This window comes from Acomys minous, assembly GCF_964271855.1.
Source record: "Acomys minous genome assembly, chromosome: 3".
NCBI lineage: Eukaryota > Metazoa > Chordata > Mammalia > Rodentia > Muridae > Acomys > Acomys minous.
The window spans coordinates 28,027,580-28,050,090 of NC_140485.1; the positions used below are offsets into that span (position 1 = coordinate 28,027,580).

Here is a 22,511-nt window from a genome sequence, read left to right on the forward strand (position 1 = left end):
AATATTTTCATTGCAGAGGCCTTCTATATCCTTGCTTAGGTTTATTTCAGAGTTATTTTTGTTTTGTTTCCTTGTTTTTTAGACTATGTGTTAGTTCACTTTCTGTTACTGTGACAGTACGAAAAGCAACATGTGGAAAAAAGGGTTTATTTCATTTTACAGCTTACAGTTCATCATGAAGGGACATCAAGGAATTCAAGGTAGGAACCTGGAGGCAGGAACTGAAGCAGAGTCTATGGAAGAATACTGCTTACTTAACTGCTCAGCCTGATTTCTTATACCACCTAGCCCAAGTGGGATGGACTCCACCACATCAATAATAAATCAAAAAATGCTTCACACAACTTGTCTACAAGCCATTCTGGGGCAGGCATTTTCTCAATGGAAGTTCTTTCTTTCTAGATGACCCTAGCTTGTGTCGTTTTAACAAACAAACAAAACTAACCAGCACAGTGGGTGTGAATGTGAATGTTTCTCTGATGCTTTTCAGTTTGTCATTGTTACATAGGAAAGCTAGTAACTATGTGTGTTAATTTTGTATCCTGCTACTTGGCTGAAAAGGTTTAAATTAGCTCTTCAGTGTTTTCTAATGGGGTCTTTAGGTTTTCATGTATAGAGAGTCATGTCATCTGCAAATAGAGACACTCTGACCTTTTCCTTTCCTCCTCGTATCCCTGTCGTTTGCTTTGCTTGTCACTTTGCTTTTCTGGTACTACATTGAGAAAGAGTGGAAAATGTGGAACACTTGTTATCTTGTTCCTGATTTTAATTGAAATGCCTTTCCCCCATTTAGATAATAACTGTGGGCTTGACATATATAGTGTGCTTTATGTTGTGATTTGTTCCTTCTATTCCAAATTTCTTCAGGAAGATTGGCCTATAATTTTATCTTTTATCTGTTTTGATATCAGTGACATTTCCTTTTCTGTTTTATGGAATGGTTTGAGAAGCTTTAGTGTTCTTTGAAGGTCTGATAAAATTTACCAGTAAAGCCATCTGGGCCATGTATTTTTTTTAGCCAGGAGACTTTAAATTATCATTTAAACCTCACAGTTTGTTATAGATCTGTTTAAATTGTCTTATCTTGATTTAATCTGGCATGTTATATGCATCTAGAAATTTATTTCTTTTAGATTTTCCAACTTATTGGAATTGTGCTTTCAAGGGAAGACCTAGTGATTTTCTGAATTTCATCAGTATCTTTCACAATGACTCCATTTTCATCTCCAGTTTTATTAATTTATACCTTTATTTGGTTAGTTTGGCTAAGATCTTGAGAATCTTTTTTATTTTTCAATGAACCAGCTCTTCGTTTCATTGATTCTTCATATTTTGTTTCAATTTCGTCAATTTCTTCCCTGATTATAGTGATGTCTATCTATCTACTTATTTAATATATGACTTGTTCTTCAATTTCCAGGTTTCTTGGAAGTATCATTATTTATTTGAGCAGGCACTTAGAGTTTTAAACTCCCCTCTTAGGATTGTTTTCATTGTATCTCGGAGTTTTGATATGTTGTGTTTTCATTTTTATTTGATTTTAAGAATTTTTAATACCCTTTTGATTTCTTCAAGGACCATCATTCATCATTCAGTAATGTGTTGTTTAATCTCCATGAGCTTATGTTTTAAGGGTTTTCTTGTTGCTGACATGTAGTCTTACTCCATTGTTTGCCATGCAGGAATTATTTCAGTCTTCCTGTATTTGCTGAGACTTGCTCTTTGTCCTAATATGTGGTCTGTTTTAGAGAATATTCCAAAGCCTTCTGAGAAAGAACATATATTCTGTAGCCTGTGGATAGAGTGTCCTGTAGAGGTCTGTTAAGTCTACTTGATGATTTAATTTATGTATTTCTGTATTAGTCTTTGTTAGAAGACATGTCAGTTGGTGAGAGTGGGGTATTGAGGTCACCTACTGCTGTTGTGCTAGGTTAACCTGTGGCTTTGCACCTAATAATGTTGTTTTATGAAACTGGATACACCTGTGTTTGTGGCGTATAGTTTCAGGAGGGTAATGCCTTCCTTCCTTCCTAATGGATTGTTCTCTTATCAGCATCTTTATCTTTCCTCACTGTTAGGTTTGAAGTCCATTTTGTTAGATATTAGAAAAGCAACAGTGTTGTTTTAATTGAAAATACCAGATCATTCTATTTTACCAATAAAGACTCAGGAGCCAGATGCTGTGGTAAAAAACCTGCTAGCTCAGAGAGGCAGAGAAAACAACCAGCTGAACTTCCTACTCAGCTTATGTCCCATTGGCGAAGGCCCAAAAGGCTCACTGGCTCAGCTGACAGCCCAGGAGGAAAAGGCCAAAAAACCAAACCAAACCAAACCAGGTCAAAGCCTTGCTAGCTCAAGGCCCAAAAAGCCAAAGGCCAAGGAGCTGAGGAGCTCAAGAGCTAGAGAGCTAAGCTAAAATTGCCAAAGACAGCTTCTACTTCTACACTCTGTCTTAAATACCTCTCACTCAAAGCCCCTCCTACTCTTTAATCCATCAGCTTGTTTCTTGCCCCGCCTCTTGACCAAGGGTTAACTTTAGTAAATCCTGTGTACAGAAAGCTCTTGGATTAAAGATGAGTGTAAGGCTGTCTGAATCACACCTTAATTACATGTTTACAATAAACAGAAAGCTCTTGGATTAAAGGTGTGTTAGGGCTCAACCACAAGAAACAGGGATTTACAGTTCAATCTCATGGATCACAGAGGGATCAAATATCCTGCAACACAACACCTGCTTGTTTCCTAAATCTCTTTACTTGGAATACTCTTTTCCGTTCTTTAGCCCTAAGGTAGTATCTGTCTTTTGTGTATTTCTCGGAGGCAGCAAATACATGGTTACTGCATTTGATCTACACTGTGTCTTGATTGGGGGATAGAGGCCACTAATACTTAGTTATTATTTAAAAGTGTGCATTGATTGCTGTCATTTTACTGTTTTCTATAGTGATCGTGTGTAATGGTTATCCTGGTGTCACCTACTTCATAGATGAATTTGTTTTTCTTTTCACTTTGAAGAATCCTTCAAGTATTTTCTGTAATCTGGTTTAGGATCATAGATTCCTTTAGTATGTTTATATCATGGAAACTTTATTTCTCCTTCAATTTATAACAGATATCTTTATTGAATGTAGTAATCTGGATTAGCATTAGTTGCTTTTTAGAACTTGAAAGTAGGGCCAAGGAGATAGCTCAGTGGGTAAAGGTATTTATTACCAAGCTTAAGAGTTCAATACCAAAAAAAAAAAAAAAGAGTTCAATACCAGAGTTCCACATAATGAAAGTAGAGAGCAGACTCCTGCAACCTGTCCTCTGACCTATACACACATACCTTGGTGCTCACACCCTCACTACACACATTAAATAAATGTTTTTTGTTTGTGTTTGCATTTTGAGACAGGGTTTTTTTTGTGTGTGTGTGTAGCCCTGACTGTCCTGGAACTCACTCTGTAGACCAGGCTGGCCTTGAACTCACAGAGATCATCCTGCCTCTGCCCCCTGAGTGCTGGGATTAAAGGTGTGTACCACAATCACTTGGCTTTTTTGTTGTTTCATTTTTCGAGACAGGCTTTCTCTGTGTAGCCTTGGCTGTCCTGGACTCTTTGTAGACCAGGCTGGCCTTGAACTCACAGTGCCTCTGCCTCCCAAGTGCTGGGATTAAAGGCATTCGCCACCATGCCCAGCTTGATTTAGGATTTTTAAAAGCTTATACGTTGTTCATTTGCTTGTGTTTGTATAAAGTTATACATATAAATGTAACAACAGTTCTTTAGGAGTATTCTGGGGAGATGGCTGAGTGGCTGGCTTGGGCAAGCATGAGGACTAGAGTCCGAATCATCAGAGCTCACATAAATCCCAAGTGCACATGTTGGCTGCCTATAGTGAGGTCCCTGAGTAGGCTAGGTTTGTTTGAAAAGTTGTCTCATTGAGTAAAATGTGAGAAAACATGTGAAAATGTACATATGCTCATGTATACCATACTCTAATAAGATGTAAAAGAACATACTTTATAGATAAGTTTTCTAGTTCATATGTATGTTCTCATAAATTTCAAAGTGATAAATTTTGTTCGTTTAAACATCACTGCCTTAGGGGCTGGAGAGGTGGCTCAGCAGTTAAGAGCACTGGCTATTCTATAAGACCCAGGTTCAATTCTCAGCACTTACATGGCAACTCACAACTGTCTGTAACTCCAGTTCCAGGGGATCCAACACTCTCACACAGACATATTTGCAGGCAGTACGCATAAAATAATAAATCATTTTTAAAAACCCACCACCACAACTAGATGTGGTGACACAGGCCTTTAATCTTTATATCAGCACTCAGAGAGGCAGCGTCAGAGGCAGGTGTATCTCTACAAGTTCTAGGCCAGCCTGCTCTACAAAGAGAGTCCAGAACAGTCAAGACTACACAGAGAAACCCTTTCTCGAAAAAACACTCCCTCCCCCCCCCTCTCTCTCCCTCTCTACCTCTCTCTACTCTTTTTGTAGACCAGGCTGGCCTAGAACCCAGAGATCCACCTGCCTCTGCCTCTTAACTGCTGAGATTAAAGGTGTGCACCACCACTGCCCAGCTCTACAGATAAGATTTTAAATGCTTTCTCAACAACAAAGTTTGAGTATGTGATAATACACAGCATATTAGCTTGGTTGAGATAAATCACAATGTGTATGTATTTTAAGCTTTGTATTTACATAAGAATTTGTCAATTAAAATATAAGCATTAAGAAGAAAATGTTTTAAACAATGCAAAACACAGTCAGGGTTGTATTGGTGGAAGGATAGACATACAGACCATTGGAATAGAAAAGGGGTTTTAGACGTAGACCCATACAGGAGCTGTGGTGGAATGCAAAGCCGTGAGATCAGTCCAGCACTGTAGCCTGTCAAGTACAAAGTAATAAACTTGAACCTAACCTCTGTTACATTATATAAAATATATTTGGATGAATCATCTAAATGGGATTTTTAAAAAAGCTATTCAACATTTTATACAAAACAGGATAAACTCTTTATGATCTGATTTTGCCAAGACGTTCATTGGGTGATATTAAAATCATGACTCATAAAAGGAGAAAAAAATCAAAACAAAGGAAAAATGATGAATTATACTTTGTTAAATTAAAAGATTTGTTTGCAAGATACCATAAGAATAAAGGCAGAAGCTGTGTGTGGTAGCTTGTGCCTATATTCCCTCTGGGAGGGATTACACTCTGGGAAGCAGAGGCAGGTGGATTGTTGTGAGTTCTAGGCCAGCCAAGGCAACACAGAGAAACCCTACCTGGGACAGTAGGGAGGATGAGTCAGTGTTGGCACACACCTGTAATAGCTGCAGTTAGGAAACTGAGGCAAGAGGAACAAAACTTTAAGGTAAACTTGGACTGCACAGTGAGACCCTGACAATGTCTCAAACAGGAACAAGTATTTGAAAATCATGCACTTGTAACAGACAGATGGAATATGTAAAGTATTCTGAAATACAACATACACGCGCGCGCGCGCGCGCGCGCGCACACACACACACACACACACACACACACACACACACACACACACACACACACGGTTTTTCAAGATAGGGTTTCCTGGCTGTCCTGGACTTGCTTTGTAGACCAGGCTGGCCTTGAACTAACAGCAAATCTGCCTGCCTCTACCTACCAGAGTGCTGGGATTATAGGTGTGCACCACTGCCCAGTGTAAAAAAATATTGTAATGAAAAAATTTAATAGACATTAGTAGGTAAATTTAAGATATTGAGTAGAAAATGTAATGTAAGGCTAAACATTAGGATAACACAAAGATACCACTGCATACCATTAGAATGGCTGAAATTAACAAAATTCTTTGAAGACAGTACTCATCCTTAGTTTTTCTCTTGTGGTAGAGAGATTTGAAGAGTTTCACTAGGGTAGTAGATAATTCTTTTTTGTGGTTGTTGTTTATTTTGTTGGGGAACAGGCAGTATAGGAGGAACAGATGTTAGACTGACGAAACTAGCGCTAATTTGGTGTTTCTGTGGCATTCCAGCAGTACAGTTTTTACAGAATTATAGTATTTCCTGGCTTTTAGTTGGCCAGAAATTTATTCCTTAAGTCTCAGAGCTGTCTCATGACTGGATTTCAGATTGTTTTTCTTCTTTTATGTGTGAGTTGATGGTATGTGTGTGTGTATGAGAGTGCATGCCTGTATCAGCCCGTGTGGAAGACAAAGGAGACACTTGTATCTTCATCTTTCACCCCCTTTATTCACTTGAGATACGGTCTTTCACTGAACCTGGAGTTTACTGCTTTGGCTAGGCTGGCTCACCAGCAAGCTCCCAGGATCTCCGTTCTCTGCTCCCCAAGGCCTGGATGTTTTAGATAAGTGCTGAAGACTTAATCTTGGGTCCCCACTACTTGTACAACAAGCACTCTTACCCAGTGAGCCATCTATAGTAGCCTCTTTTCTTGCTCATAAAAATATTAGATTTAAGACAGGAGATAGTGGTGCATGTCTTTAATCCCAGCACTCAAGAGGCAGAGGCAAATGGATCTCCGTGAGTTCGAGGCCAGCCTGGTCTACAGAGCGAGTTCCAGGACAACCAGAGTGTTACACAGAGAAACCTTGTATTGAAAAAAAAAAAGATTTATTTATTTTGTGACTATGTGGGAGAGGGTACATATGTGTGCCACAGCATGTGTGTGAAGGTCTGAGGACAGATGCATGAGTCAGTTCTCTTCATCACTTGAGAGATAGAAGCAAGAGGATCATTAGTTCAAGGCCAACCTCTATTTGTGATTCTGTCTTAAAGACAAAAAGTCAGGGACTGGAGAGATGGCTCAGTGGTTAAGAACACTGGCTGCTCTTCCAGCTGTCTGTGACTCCAGTTCCAGGCGATCCAGTGCCCTCTTCTGGTCTCCATGGCCGCAGGCATGTACATGGTGCACAGACAGGCAGGCAAAACACTCACACACATAAAATAATAAATATGTAGTGGAAGTTTTGATTTCTCTAAAAACCCAGGGTGGAATATGGAGCTGCTTTTAATTTGTTTACAGCTGCTGACTATAATCACCTTGGTGGGGTGTGGTCTTTGCCAGCTGATAGAGTGGAACGCTGAGGACTGGATGGTATAAATAGCAGAGCCCAGAAAGAGGACTCATGAAGAAAATGTTGACAAGGAAAGCTGCTGGTGCTCCCCTCTGCGGCGCCTGGTTGTTGTTGAGGTAGTTTGATGAGAAGTTGGAGATATCCTAAAATGAAGATTGGAATTTCCCCCAAAGAACCCAACAACCCTAACCAGTCAGAAGTAGAAAAGAGACCCACGCCCCTTCTCCCTTCTAACCTTTCTCTCCGTGGGGGTGGGGGGGCCTGGAAAGGAGGTAGAGGTATAAGAAACTAAAATAAAATAAGTATTAAAAATACATGCTACATAAATACATCTTTTAAAATTAAGTAAAACAAAAAATTGAAGATTGGCGTATTAAAGAGGGTGTTATTACTACTTTCTTTCAATGATATAGTTTGGGCATTGTTTTTCATATCACAGCTGAAATCTGCATAACTGGAACGTGCAAAAACTTTTACATACCTTTAAGAGATTTATAATTGTCACTTAATATTTTATGTTAATCCACTTCAATACATTTTTACTTTATGTGAATCTAAATTATTCTTTTTCATGTGAATATCCAGTTCTGTTTTTCTGGTACCAATAAGAGAAAATACCATTTTCACCACTAAAATATTTTGACAACCTTGGCAAAGATCAGTTAACTAAAAATTAGGGTTTTCCCCCATATTTTTTATTAAAAGCTGTTATTTAATTTCTATACATGCTATCTTACTTTTATTGTTGTTTGTTTGTTTGTTTGAGACAGGGTTTCTCTGTGTAGCCTTGGCTGTCCTGGACTCGCCTTGTAGACCAGGCTGGCCTCAAACTCACAGAGATCTGCCTGCCTCTGCCTCCTGAGTGCTGGGATTAAAGGCATGCGCCACCACGCCTGGCTACTGTCTTATTTTCCTATTGCTATGACAAAACACCATGACCAAAACAACTTATAAAAGCATTTAGTTAGGTGCTTACAGTTTCAGAAGGTTAGAGCAGCAGGCAGGCAGGCTAAGGAGCTTTCATTTTGAGCCACAAGCACAAGGCAGAAAGTGAGAGCAAACTGGGCATGGCACAGTTTTTTGAAACCTCAAAGCCCACCCCTAGTGATATACCTATTCCAACAATGCCACACCTTCTGATCCTTCCCAAATAGTTCAGCCAACAAGGGACCAAGCATTCAAATATATGAGCCTTTTGTGGGTCATTCTTATTCAAACCACTGCACATACAAAGGATGTGTTCGATCTAACTAACCCCCAGTTCTTTACCCTCTACTTCCTCCCCTGTCCTGCACTTTTCCTTCCCAACTTCATCTACTCTCTCTCTCTTTTTTTTTTTATATTTATTTTTATTTTATCTATGGGTACTTTGCCTCATGTCTGTGTACCACATGTGTGCAGTGCCTGCAGAGGCCAGAAAAAGTCATAGGAGCCCCCTGGGAGTGGAGTTACAGATGGTTGTGTGCTGCCGTGTGGGTGCTGGGAACTTAACCAGGTCCTGTGGGAGGACAGCCAACTCTAGGCCATCTCCAATCCATGCTCTCTCTTTAAAAAATTAATTAAGGGTAGGAAAGAGGGTTCTGGCAGGAAATAGGTGTGGTACCATCTGCTCTAGAGCATAGTTAGCCTCTGTGAGCCCCTAGCCCTCAAGTAAAGTGACTTTTCCCATCCTAGTTACCATCAACTGCCAGTAGCTCTTCAAATAGGGGTGAGATTTCTTGAGTTCCTCCCCCAATCCATGCTGAGATTTTGGCTGACTTGATGTTGTACAGGTCTTGTACATGCAGTCCTAGCCATTGTAAATTCATGTGTGAAACTGTGCTGTCATGTACAACAAATACTAATCCACTACAGATCCATTCCCTCTGGCTTTTATACTCCTCTTCCCATGATAATCTCTGAGTTGTGTCTGTGAGAGAGATTGATAGTTGTCTCATTTATTTATTTATTTATATTTTAATTTTTGGTTGTTTGAGACAGAGTTTCTCTGTGTCCTTTTGGCTGTCCTGGACTCACTTTGTAGACCAGGCTGTCCTGGAACTCACGGCGATCCACCTGCCTCTGCCTCCTGAGTGCTGGGATTAAAGGGGTGTGCCTCCAAGCCCAGATAGTTGTTCCATTTGGAGCTGAGCACTCTCTGGGTCTATTATTCTCTGAATGTTGACCAGTTGTCTCTGTTAATATTCATCTACTGTGAAGACAGTTCCCTGATGAGGGTTGAGACGTTCATTAATCTGGGTATAGTGATAAGCCCTAATGGAGTCAGTTTAATACAATGTCCATTTAGCTAAATGATAGTAGTAGTTCCTCACCTAGGGCCTGTGACTTAGCCAGTGACAGGTTTTTACCCTGTTTAATAGCACCAGGCATGGGGTCAGTCTTATGGAACAAAATTTAAATGCAGTCAACCTTCCTGTCACTATTGCAGCACAGTGGGGCATACTTTGCCAGGCCCAGGCATTATTGTAGCTCCCAGGGTTCACAGCTGGGCAAGACTGATGATGACTTTTCTCCCCCGGTAGTGTGCATAGAATCTTCCAGCACTATGAAAGCTAGCCAGTAGGAATGAAGCTTCCAGGTTGTTACCAGCTTGATTTCTCCATGTCCATACTCAGGTATGTGGTTTCTTCAGCAATAGGGTCTCACTGTCAAGGGTAGTCAAGAGCAATGGAAGAGGCCTGGAATGTTTGTGGTGGAGGGAGGGGTGACAGTTTTGAAATTTGGATTTTATTTCACCTATGTAGTGTAGCTGGTACTACACTGTCTTGATTAAAGTTAATTATGCTGTTAAGTAAAATCTGAAGTGAAGAATTGTGACTGATTTAACTTTTTATTTTTCAATGTTATTTTGACCATTTGTGTCCCTTGTGACTTCATATGAATCAGCTTGATCATTTCTGCAAACAAGTCAGGTAGGATTTTAATAGGGATTCTATCATCTTTTTCCCCATTATTTTTGTTAGTCTATAATTTATTTATCATTGTTAGTTTTGCTTTAAATTATATATATATATATGTATGCACACACACATATCTTTCTATCTATCATCTATCTATCTATATCTGTTGTATATATGTATATACAATTTTTATCTTAAAATTCTATTGTTGTAGTAAATACCATGAACAAGAGTAAGTTATGGAGGAAAGGGTTTGTTTCATCTTATAACTTTTACGTCACACTCCATTGCTGATGGAAGCCAGCACAGGCAAGAGCAGAGGCCATGGAGAAGTGTTGCTTACTGGCTTGCTTTTTTATAGCACCCAGGACCCACCTGCCCAGGGATGGCACCACCTACTGTGAGCCAGGCCCACATTAAAGCAAAACAGTATCCTGCAGACGTGCCTACTGGCAGTCTTCCAGAGGCGTTTTCTCAATTGTGGTTCTCTTTTCTCTAGCTTCTGTCAAGTTGACATAAAACTAGCTAACAATATTCCGTGTGTGTGTGTGTGTGTGTGTGTGTAGGGATGGTAGTGGTGGCTTCACTTGACCCCAAGATCAAACTTAGGTCTTCAGGCTTAATGCAGCAAGTACCTTTCCTACTGAGCCACCTTATTGGCCCTTTGCTTAAATCCTAATGTGGAAACTAGAAGGTATAAAAGTCTGTCACTTTCACATTTGTGGCTTAGACCCCTGAAGAATTATTTCTTTATTAGTGTCCTTCTGGTATTCTAGCATTAGCTTAGGCCCCCTGTCCCCAGCGCACCACCATGCCCAGCTGGCCTAGTTCTTTTAAACTAAACTTCTTCTTTAAACAGCTGAGTGTCTTAGTTCACTATTTACCCCACCCGCCTTCCTGCACATTCTACTTATTGGTTTGTGGATCTAGCCAGGATCTAGCACTTGTTAGGCAGCTGCTCTATTGCTGAGCTATAACTACAGACTGTTTGTTTGTTTGTTTGTTTGTTTATTTTTTCAAGACAGGGTTTCTCTGTGTAGCCTTCCCTGTCCTAGACTTGCTTTGTAGACAAGTCTGGCCCACAACTCACAGTGATCTGCTTGCCTTTGCCTCCTGAGTGCTAGGATTAAAGGAGTACCTGGCTTCCCATCTGTTTCTTTTTTTTTTTTTTTTAAGATTTATTTATTTATTATGTATGTATACAGTGTTCTGCCTACGTGTACACCTGCACGCCAGAAGAGGGCAGCAGATCTCGTTATAGATAGCTGAGAGCCACCATGTGGTTGCTGGGAATTGAACTCAGGACCTTTGGAAGAGCAGCCATTGCTCTTAACCACTGAGCCATCTCTCCAGCCCTTACCATCTGTTTCTTAAATTGAAAACTTTAAAAAGAAATTTTTACTTCCAATGATTCACTTAGACTTTCTTTATTCTTAGCTCACTGGCTGGTTGACTCCCTTGGCTCCCGTCATAACATGCATTACTTTTCCAAAACAGAGTCTGGACCATGTAGCTTTATCGTTGAAAATACTGGATGACTCTTTACGGCATCCATTATCTAATAATGAGTCAAATCTGAATTGCATAATGACACTGTAGGAGGGAAAATGGAGTGTGCTTTCCTTGTGCTCTTACCTTCAACATAAGACACTGTCACCAGATTTGTGGGGATTTCCCCCGTGTACCAAATAATTCTCTAGTAGATCTCATGACCCCTTCTTAGGTTCAACTAATTTGCTATGATGGTTTGTAGAACTGGGAGAAGCACTTAACACATTTTTCAGTCCCTAAGATGCACTTCCCCCCCCCAAAGTGGGGGAAATTAGGGTGCGCCTTATGGTCCGATTGCTGTCCATCAGGCATCAACAAAGAGGTCACTTATTGACGTCTTCAGTGTGCCATCCGAGGAAACTAGAAAAGTGCTTGAGCCTCTTAAGTCTTTCCTCCTGCTGAGATAACACTATTTAATATTACTGTATTTTGTTACATTTTAATAAATATTTTATTATATTCTAATTTGGTTCAGAATAATTTTTCCTTGTTTTACTGCTCTAAAAACTGGGTGCATCTCATGGTGAGGTATCTCTTGTGGTCTGAAAAATAAGTTCCCTGGTTTATTATAAGGACATTGTAAAAGATAAGCTGAAGAGATACCTAGGGCTAGATATGGAGGTTGCAGCTTTCATGTAGTCTTTGGGTTTATACCGGGTCAACTCCTTCACTTGCTCAGCAACCTAGGTGGCCTTAAGTCCTGTTCAAGAGTTTTACAGAGCTTAGCTTCTAGGCTCCCTCAGCCCACTTCCCTGCTAATGAGTGGGCTTGAAAGTTGTACTCTAAATATTCTGGTCAATTCATTTTTATGGTAACTGGAGCCATCCTGATATCGTTTATAGGGCTATACGAAGCAAAAGATATTTTTCAGTCACTTAGAAAACCCTAAAGCTTTTATAAATTGATCGATATAAGGGCAAAAATAAATATGTCTTCTGAACTTCATATCCATTAGTTCCATGTGTATGGATTCAACCAATTGGAGGTGGAACATTTTTGGAAGCTGTATAGCATAGTGGCTCACACCTTTAATCTCAGGAGGCAGAGCTCTGTGGGTTTGAAATATGCCTCTTCTATATAGTGAATTCTAGGATAGCCTGGACTGCAAAGAGAGACCCTATCTCAAAAACAAACAAACAAGAAGGCTCCTTGGACTCGGAGTGTAACTGAGTTAGATGGTACAATGCTTGTCAGAGGCCTGAGCTGGCTGTGATCTCAGCACCACGTAAACCTCAGCTCTTTAGCCCAAGGCCAGCCTGGGCTATGTTTTCTCAAAAAGAAAAAGAATCAACTGTGGTGCCACTTAGGGCAGAGGCAGGTAGACCTCTTACAGAATTACATGGTGAGACCTTGTATTTAACAAAAAAGGAAGGAAGGAAGGAAGGAAGGAAGGAAGGAAAGAAGGAAGGAAGGAAAAATTAGATCAGAACCCAACATATGTGTACTTTTTTCCTTGTTATATTTCCCAAACAAGATCACAACCATATATCTAACCTTTACATTGGACTAGGTAATGTAAGAATCAAGGAGGATAAAAATAGGTTATATGCAAATACAATCCTATTTTTTAAAAAGATTTATTTATTTATTATTATGTATACAGAGCACTGCCTGCATACACACCTGCAGGCCAGAGGAGGACATCAGATCACATTATAGATGGCTGTGAGCCACCATGTGGTTGCTGGGAATTGAACTCATGCCCTCTGGAAGAGCAGTCAGTGCTCTTAACCGCTGAGCCATCTCTCCAGCCCCACAATCCTATTTTATATAAGATTTGCACACCCTCAAACTTTGGTGTGTGGGGGAGATTCTGGAGCTACTGCCCATGGAAGTGGAGGGCCTCCCCTAGTTGATGTTACAGCACATTGGCGTGTATTGTAGTTACTTTTCTTTAGCTGTGACCTTATATTTATCAAACAACATAAGGGAGGAGATTTTTCCTTGGGCTCATGGTCTAAGAGGGTCCATTGTGGTATGGAGGGTGTGGTGGAGCAGAGAGAAGAATGCCATTGCTGCCTGGCTTTGTCCTCTCTTCTTCCGTTTCACTTGCCTCTTCTTTACCCCACAGCGTGGGATATTGCCCCCATGTAAAAAGCTGTCTTTCTGTATGTCTCTCTTCTGGAAATGCCCTCACAGTAGGTGACTAAATCTAGTATGATTAACAATGAAGGAAAACTCAGTGTCCACTGCTTTAGGCCGTGTTTCCTGTCTTTTCCTGCCACCTGCCCTAATCTACCTTGACTCCCAACTCTCCACCCTGTCAGTTTTGAGCATTTCTTTTTCCTTCTTTCCTTCCTTTCTTTTCTTTTTTTCCCCCCAAGACAGGGTTTCTCTGTGTAGCCTTGGCTGTCCTGGACTTGCTTTGTAGACCAGGCTGGCCTCGAACTCACAGCAATCCACCTGCCTCTGCCTCCCAAGTGCTGGGATTAAAGGCGTGCGCCACCACGCCCAGCTTGTTTTGAGCAGTTCTCTAAAGATCGTTACTGAATAATGACATTTCCACTCAAGCAGAAAAGGTACCTTGGCACATCTCCTCCATTAGCAACGCCTGCCCTCCCCCGCCGCCCCTCCGGTTAGTGCTCTTCATCTTCTGAAATCGTCACCCTTCTGCTTTCAGCTGTATGTTATATACGTTTCTGTGGTGGGGGGATGCACTCAGAAGCCTGGTCAGACGTGTGTGTGTGTGTGTGTGTGTGTGTGTGTGTGTGTGTGTGTGTGTGTGTGTGTAGTACTAAAAAGGCTCTGGGTGTGTCGCTAAGGGAGTTTCTGAATTAGGTTAATTGAGGTAGGAAGATTCGACTGAAACATGAATGGCAGCATTTCATGGGGTCAGATTCTGAACTGAATAAAAAGGAAAAAGCAAGCTGAGAGCTAGCATTCATTCCTCTCTGTTGCTTGATGTCGGACACAGTATGATGAGCTGTCTGTGGCTTGTACTGTTACGGCTTCCCCAGCTTGGTGTCTCCTCCACCTGTGAGCCAAATATACCTCTTTCTCCTTAAGCTGCTTGTCAGGTACTGTGTCAGAGCAAGAAGAGAAGTAATAGCCCATGCATGTGCACGGCCACATTAAGAGAAACGTCTATCTGTCTGTCTTTCTGAGTCTTGTCCAGTTCACTTAATATGACAAGCTCTAGCTCCATTTTCCAGCAACTGACATAAATTATTTTGTTCATTATGGCTGATTTAAACTAGTTACATATATAATCTTAATTCTTAATAGTTTTATGTTTACGACCTGAGTGCAGTGGCCCACACCTGTAATCCCAGCACTCAGGAGCAGAGGCAGGCTGATCTCTGTGAGTTCAAGGCCAGCCCAGTCTACAAAGCAAGTCCAGGACAGCCAAATCTTCACAGAGAAATCCTGTGTCGAAAAAAAAAGTTTTATTTTTAAATAATCTTTTCATAAATTTAAAATGTAGTAATTTGATTTACACATGATCTTCTAGGATAACTTATTTTAATCTTCTGTGTATTCACTGTACCTTATAATGCTATAGGCTTTATATTCTTTGTGTTTATGGCCTGTGAACTTAAGTTCAGAGAACTTAATTCACCTTGTATTGTGAATACATAGTTTTAGTGTGTGCATGTGTGTGTATGTGTGTGTGTATGTGTGTGTGTGTGCGGCGCGCGCGCGCGCGCACACACACACACGTGTGCACTAGATCTTCTTGTCTTTGTTTTCCTTGTAGTTTCAATAATTGTGTGTGGGAGGTACTAGGAGTTGACCCTACAGCCTTATGTTTGCTAGACAAATGCTTTATCACTGAGCTATATCCCCAAAGCCTACTTTGTACTTTGTGTTTTTAGGCAGTGTCTTCTCACTCAGTCTGAAACCCAGGCAGGTCTTGAACTTGTCATTCTTCTCTATAGCCTCTCAGGTAGCTGTACCACCAGACCTAGGTTTGCTTTCATATTTATTAACAAGATATTACCCGAGTTTAAAATCTGTTGCACTTGGTTTTGTATAATGGTTAAGAATCAAGGTTTTTCTGGAGCCAGCAAGGTGGCCCAGGTGGTTCTTGCTACCAAGCCTTACAACCTGAGTTCCATCTCTGGGGCCCAGAAGATTGAGGAGAACTGACTGCCACAGATTGTCTTCTGACCTCCACACGAGTGTCCAGCGTACTCACATATACACACCTTCAATAAATAAGTACATAAATAACTATAATAAGTTTTAGCCAGGCATGGTGATGCACACCTGTAATCCCAGCACTTCAGGGAGGCAGAAACAAGTAGATCTCTGTGAGTTCAAGGCCAGCCTGGTCTACAAAGTGAGTCCAGGACAACCAAGGCTACACAAAGAAACCCTATCTCGGGGGGGGGAAAAAGGAAACAAAATGCAAACAAAACATTTTTTTTTAAAGAATAAAAGCTTTAGAATCAAATTGCACCATCATTTTCTAGCAGTAAGAGTTTGGACTAAGTAATTAATCCTTTACTTCTGTATCTGATAAACAAAGGAAATGCTAATACTTATTTTATTGTGAAAATTGAATGCATGAAAATATATAAAATGGAACAGTTGCTTGAATATTATACATATTTTATTAACTATTATTTCTCTTAATTTGTTCACTTGCAAATATTGTTTCACTGTTTATTAGGTATTGCATTAGGTCCCAGACAGTATATGCTCCCTGTACTCCTCAGCTAGCCTCAGTGTTCACCACAGAAGTCATCTGAGCAGTTGCTTTAGTGTTGGTAAAGAGTTACTGTTGTCATTAAATCGTAGCTGCTATAGACACATATGTTTTTTATTGAGTTAACTTTATTAAATAGTTTCATTAATTGCATAAATATAAAAGAAAAATAGTATACTATACTATAAAGTATAAGAAATGAACCCATTAAATTATCACCTAAAGTGATAGAAATGTATTGACAAGTACTAAAAAATTTGCCACTGCCATGTTTTGATAGCTGAATAAAGAATCATTAATTTATTTAAATCTAAATTCCTTTTTGTTTTTTAAAGCAGAGCAATTTAAGCTAATTGTGGAGTACAAGCCTATAATCCTGGCATTCTGGAGGCAGATAGGATCAGAAGGTCAAGACTAGCTTGGGCAACTCATTGGGACTGCTTCAAGTTGAAAAGTAAAACAAAAGGCTGAGGAAGATTAATCTAAGGGCAGAGCACTTGACTAGAATGTACACAGTTAGTCCATCCCCAACACTGCTAAACAGACACACAAAAACATCAGGGTGAGTCAAGCTGTGGTGATGCTCCATTAATCCCAGCACGAGGGAGGCAGATCTCTATGAGTTTGAGACCAGCCTGGTCTACAAATTGAGTTCCAGGACATCCAGGACTACACAGAAAAACCCTGTCTCAAAAACAAAACAACAACAGAAACATCGGGGTGTTGTTTTTAATAGCAAGAGATAAATTGTTTTAGTATAATATAGGTATTTCAGAGGAGCATTCTGAAAGGAAGTGTATCTAGTACTGTCTTATGTGGTTGAGATGTCTTTGATGTATATGTTGCAAAGAGCTGGGCACAGTAGTCCATTCCTGTAATCTGACAATTTGGAGGCTGAGGCAGAATTGACACCCTATCTTTAAAACAACAACAACAAGAAACCAAAAACCAACCAAAAAAAAAAAGTATGTGCTAGAGACAAATCTTCTTGTTCCATTTTGGTTTTGGGGATTTTATTTGTTTTGTTTTTGTTTTTGTTTTGTTTTGTTTTGTTTTAAAACAGTGTTAAGACTAGAACCTCAGCTGGTGTGGTGGCACACGCCTTTAATCCCAGCACTCAGTAGGCGGAGGCAGTGGAATTGCTGTGAGTTCGAGGCCAGCCTGGTCTACAAAGCGAGTCCAGGACAGCCAAGGCTACACAGAGAGACCCTGTCTCGAAAAACCAAAAAAGAAAATCTTAAAAAAAAAAAAAAAAGACTAGAACCTCAAGTTTCATGTATGCTAGCAAATGCTGTACTCTATTATATTTCCAGCAGTGAAAGTGGAGCCCAAAGTATTGGCAACAAGTTGATTAATTAAAGCTTTGTAGTTTTTTTGTGACTGAAGCTGAGGAAAAGGTTGCTAAATTGATCCTCGGTGTGGTAACTGATAATCCAGATTAAAAACAAAGCAAAACAAACAAATTACATTAATCCCAACACTCAGGAATCTGAAGCAAGAGAATGGAGTTTTGTTTTTGTTTTTGTTTTTTGAGACAGGGTTTCTCTACGTCTTGGCTGGCTTGGACTCACTTTGTAGACCAGGATGGCCTCAAACTCACAGAGATCCACCTGCCTCTGCCTCTGCCTCTCAGCACTCCTTAGCCACCACGCCTGGCTTGAGAATGGAGATTTCAGGGCCCTCCTGGGCTAACAAAACCCAGTCTCCAAAAGCGAAACCAAACAAAGATGTTAAATTATTAGCCAAAGTAAGGCTTGATTCTATTTTTGTTTGTTTGTTTGTTTGTTTTTTGAGACTGGGTTTCTCTGTATAACCTTGGCTGTCCTAGACTGACTCAATTTGTAGACCAGACTGGCCTTGAACTCACAGCAACCTACCTACCACTGCCTCCCAGAGGTCTGAGATTAAAGGTGCACACCACCATGTCCCTGTTGGTTTAACTGAATTTTTATTTTTAGTTTTTGATTTTTTTGAGACTGGGTTTCTCTGTGTAACCTTGGCTGTCCTGGACTAACTTTGTAGACCAGGATGGCCTCAAACTCATAGAGATCCACCTGCCTCTGCCTCCTGAGTGCTGGGATTTACAGGTGTGTATCACCACACCCAGTGTTCACTTGACTATATTTTTACCTTAAGTGGACAAATTACTTTTGAAGTTTCTTTTAATCTTTTTATAGCCCCTAGTGTGTCACTGTTGTTTTAATTTTATAAGCTACCTTCAAAGATTGTCCACCCTCAGTGTCTCATTTCATTTACCCTTTATAAATTGGCCTCTACCCCTTCATTTCTAGTGACTGCCTAATTATTTATTTGAGCAGCCATTCTTTTGTGTATGTTTGTGTGTGCCCACCACGCGCACCTGTGAATAGACCAGCAGAAGATAGAGGGCATCCTCTTCTATTGTTCTTTGCCTCATTCCCTTCAGACAGGGTCTCTTACTGACTCTGAAAAGTCACAGTTTTGCCTAGCAAGTCCTCACAGTCCTCCTGTCTCCACCTCTCCCTCTGTGGAGTCACAGACAGGTGTGCATCACCACATCTGGCTTTTTATGTGGGCGCTGAGGGTCTGGATTCAGGTCCTCCCTCATGCACTGATGGCAAGCACTCTGCCCCCTCATCCATCTCCTGAGCTGAGCTCTTCTGTAGATTTTGTCATTTCTGTGATAACTTTTCTTCCTGTCAGGATATTCTTGAAGTATTTGTTTTTGTTTTTGTTTTTCTGAGACAGGGTTTCTCTGTGTTGTAGCCCTGTCTGTCCTGGAACTCCTTTTGTAGACCAGGCTGGCCTTGAACTCAGAGATCCACCTGCCTCTACCTTTCAAGTGGTGTGATTAAAGGTGTGCTCCACCACACCCAGCAAAGCTATTTTCCTGAAGGACTCTATTTTTGTGCATGCTGATTTATATTTTAAAGTTTCTTCTTTGTTTCCACACTGCTTCTGTTTTTGTCTTCTGAGATGGAGTCTCACTATTTAGCCCTGGCTGGCTTTGAACTCGGATAGTAGAGGCTGGCCTTAAACCTCTCTACCTCTGCCCTGTCAGCCCTCAGCCCATTTATAGACTTTTGAAGTTGTATCTTTCCTGTATAGATTGGAAGGCAGTTTGGCATTTAGGAATCTTTGTTTCCTAGGTGGTTTTGATGAATTGAGTAGCCAGTGTGGGAAAACACTACATATATGTATTTGTGAGTCTTCTCTGTGGAGCACAAGACTTCGTGTAGTGCCTCAGTTCTTCCAGCACTGTCTGTGGTTGCTCTACCCTGGCCTTGGTTGTCTTTTGGGACAGAAGTATGCTTTTTAAAATCAGGAGACGGCTCGGGTTTCTTCCTGCTTTTCTCAGTCCCTCTGTCCATCCCAGGCAGTACCGCCTTGCTGATCACATAACTTGCTGCAGCAGTGTAAATGGCATATGTCAGAAGGAGCGTACACTTCAGTGTTTGTCTAACACAGTTCTTACTGTATCTACTCAGGGTAATTCTAAGTGACTTTGAAAATATTTTCCTTTATAGATAAGTTACCTTTATTCCCTTATTAATTTATTTTTTTACTTACTCATTTAACATTTATTTGAATATGCAAAGAGCAGAGCAGGACCTGGTGATGGGAGGCTAAAAATAAATAATATAAATTTCCTGTTTCTTATTGTCTCAAGACACATTTTATATAGTTTATATTAAGTCATAGAGTACTAATCAGAAACCCAACTGACTTTCATAAGGAGAAACCATAGTGCATTCTTTTCCACTGTTTTCTTTCTCTTTTCATCCAGGGAAAGACCATGTTTGTAGATTTATTGGCTGTGGGAGAAATGATCGCTTCAACTATGTGGTCATGCAATTGCAGGTATGTTACCTTGAAAGTATGTCTTAAAATTTTTTAGTTTTGATCAAAATACCCAGTTACAGTAAACAGGAATAAAAATGGCAGCATTCTTATTATCATGCCCAAATGCTGTACACTGTATATGTTGAAATTTATCCTGGTATAGATTTTCCGAAAAATGAAATTATAATATCTACTTTTGTTTATCTGTACCTTTATCAGTTGTAGTTATTACATAGCATTTAATCTCAAAGTGGGTTGTGGTTTATAATGTGAGCCTTGCCTTTCTGTGTTGCTTTCCTTTTCCTCTTTCCTCTCAGGCATTTCAAGTCTTCCCTCACGCTCTCAAGCCCCATACACTGTGTTAAAACCATAAGCATTAGTTGAAGTAGAGGATGAACACTATTTCTCTTCCTCTTTCTCTCAGCATAGTGTTTGTTGTCCTTACCCTTTAGTCGGGAATGGAGTCAGAGTGAAAGAGTTCATGAAGAAAATAAGGGAGTAAGAGCTACAGTAGGGAGAGTCAGGAAACTATTCCGTTTTCCTTGGCATCGCCTGTGCACCTGAACACACACAGTACACAGTTGCCTCCAGGTTTAAAACAACGGTTCACCTCACTGCCTAAATCTTCAGTTCTCACAATTTGGACATTTGGATTCTTTTATTTTCTTCTATGTTACTTACATGACAGTGAGTTAGATCATAAATCCTGCCCTAAATGTTTCTCCTCTTCTCTTCTGAAGGCCATTTTTGTTTCTCAAGTATTCTTCAATATTTGACTTAGACTGAAAGATGTTACTCTTTCTGCATACTATATTTGTTGTTGTTACCTATAAAATGTGGACTCACTGAGTAGCACAAGATGATTTTGAACTCACTGTGTAGCTAAGATTGGCCTCAAACTCAGGATCCTCCTGCTTTAGCCTCCTGATTTTTATGATTACAGTTGTGTGCTGCCATGGCTGGCTTGGTCTTGTTTAAAATTAATTCATTGGAGGTTGGAGGAATATGCCACATGTGTGTGGAGGCCAGAAGACAGCTTGTGGGAGTTGGGTCTCTCCTTCTGTCACGTAGGTTCAGGGGTTACATTTAGGTATCAGACTAGGCAGCAAGGACCTCCGCTGCTGAGTCATCCATCCCACTGTCCCTGAAGTCTTTCTACAGTTTCATGCGTCACCATCTCGAGTTAGCATATTGAAGTGGTTACCTTTGTACACTTTTCAGTTCACTAATGTGTTCCCTTATTTCTCTCAAATTGGCCACTGATATGAACTATATACATATAGTCTTGTCTGAAATTTTCACGTCTCTTTTTTGTTTGTTTGTTTGTTTGTTTTTTGAGACAGGGTTTCTCTGTGTAACCTGGCCTCAAGCTCACCACCTGTCTCTGCTTCCCAAGTACTGGGATTAAAGGTGTGTACCACCACGCCTGGCTGTTTTATTGACTTTCTCCATAGCTCCATGGGATAGGGAGAACAGATTTCCTCTCCAGTTTGCAAATGTTAAAACTAGCTAAAAAGAGTTTGTAATTTGTATGGGATTAACCTGAAGGTGGTTATAACCAGCACTGATGCCCTTGTTCTGACAGAAATATCTTTAGTTTTTTCTTCAAACTATTACTAAGACCTATGTAGCAAAGCTTTTTTTTTTTTTTTAATCTCAGTGTTAGAATATACTCATTCTTGCAATTAACCTAAATCTCCCTTTTTGTAAATGATAAGGTTCTTAATACTGGGAAACTTTGAGGTTGGTATATACTAGGTAGCAAGTGTATATGGCAAGCTTGCTCCAACTGGTGTGAGAACCTTTCCATTTGACCTTCATGCTGTAATGTTGTTGTTGTTGTTGTTGTTGGATATTTGATCACATTGTGAACCCCAAGATTGTGAACTGGAAAAACCTGTTTCTTGTGATGTGGCTCAACCCTAGCAAACACGATTAGTGCAAGAGCTTCTGTTTATTGTAAACAAGTATTGTGTGACTCAGTCTTAGCACACACCTTTAATCCAAGCGCTTTCTGTAAACCAGAGCTAAATAAAATGGTCAAGATGCAGAGCAAGCAACCAGTTGACAGGAAGTGAGCATAAGAAAATATAGGACCAGTATGGTAGCGCACACCTTTAATCCCAACACTCGGGAGGGAGGCAGGTGGATCCCTGTGAGTTTGAGGCCAGCCTAGTCTACAAAGTGAGTCCAGGTACATACAGAGAAACCTTGTCTTGAAAAACAACAACAACACACACACACAAAAAAAAAAAAAGAAAGAAAGAAAAAGAAAACACAGGAAGGAGGGACATTGAGTTGAAGGGTATTTATTTAAGACATCATAGAGAAGGGGCTTTTTCCTTATGGGATGGCTGAGTAGGAAGGTCAACTGGGTGCTTTCTCTACCTTTCTAGGCTTTCACCCCAGTATCTAACTCCTGAATCTTTATTGGTAAAATTGAAGTCTCGGGTTTTATTTAAAAACATTTTTTCCTGTCATAAAGTTAAGTCACCATT

The 22,511-nt window shown here is 40.3% G+C and overlaps 1 protein-coding gene across 10 annotated transcripts in view; it reads left to right on the forward strand.

Moving 5' to 3' along the window:
• Positions 1-22,511, forward strand: part of TTBK2 (tau tubulin kinase 2) — a 123,925-nt gene that overhangs the window by 38,356 nt on the left and 63,058 nt on the right. For 9 of the 10 annotated variants that reach the window (XR_014778116.1, XM_084776290.1, XM_084776297.1 and 6 more), the window contains one exon: positions 19,958-20,031. Coding sequence is in view for 9 of the 10 variants with exons in the window: in XM_084776290.1 (XP_084632416.1) it covers positions 19,958-20,031 (74 nt within the window). In the remaining variant the exon portion in view is untranslated. Of the gene's footprint in view, positions 1-9,611; positions 9,705-9,975; positions 10,002-19,957; positions 20,032-22,511 lie in introns of all 10 variants that reach the window. The other variant, XM_084776296.1, reaches the window with a different exon arrangement.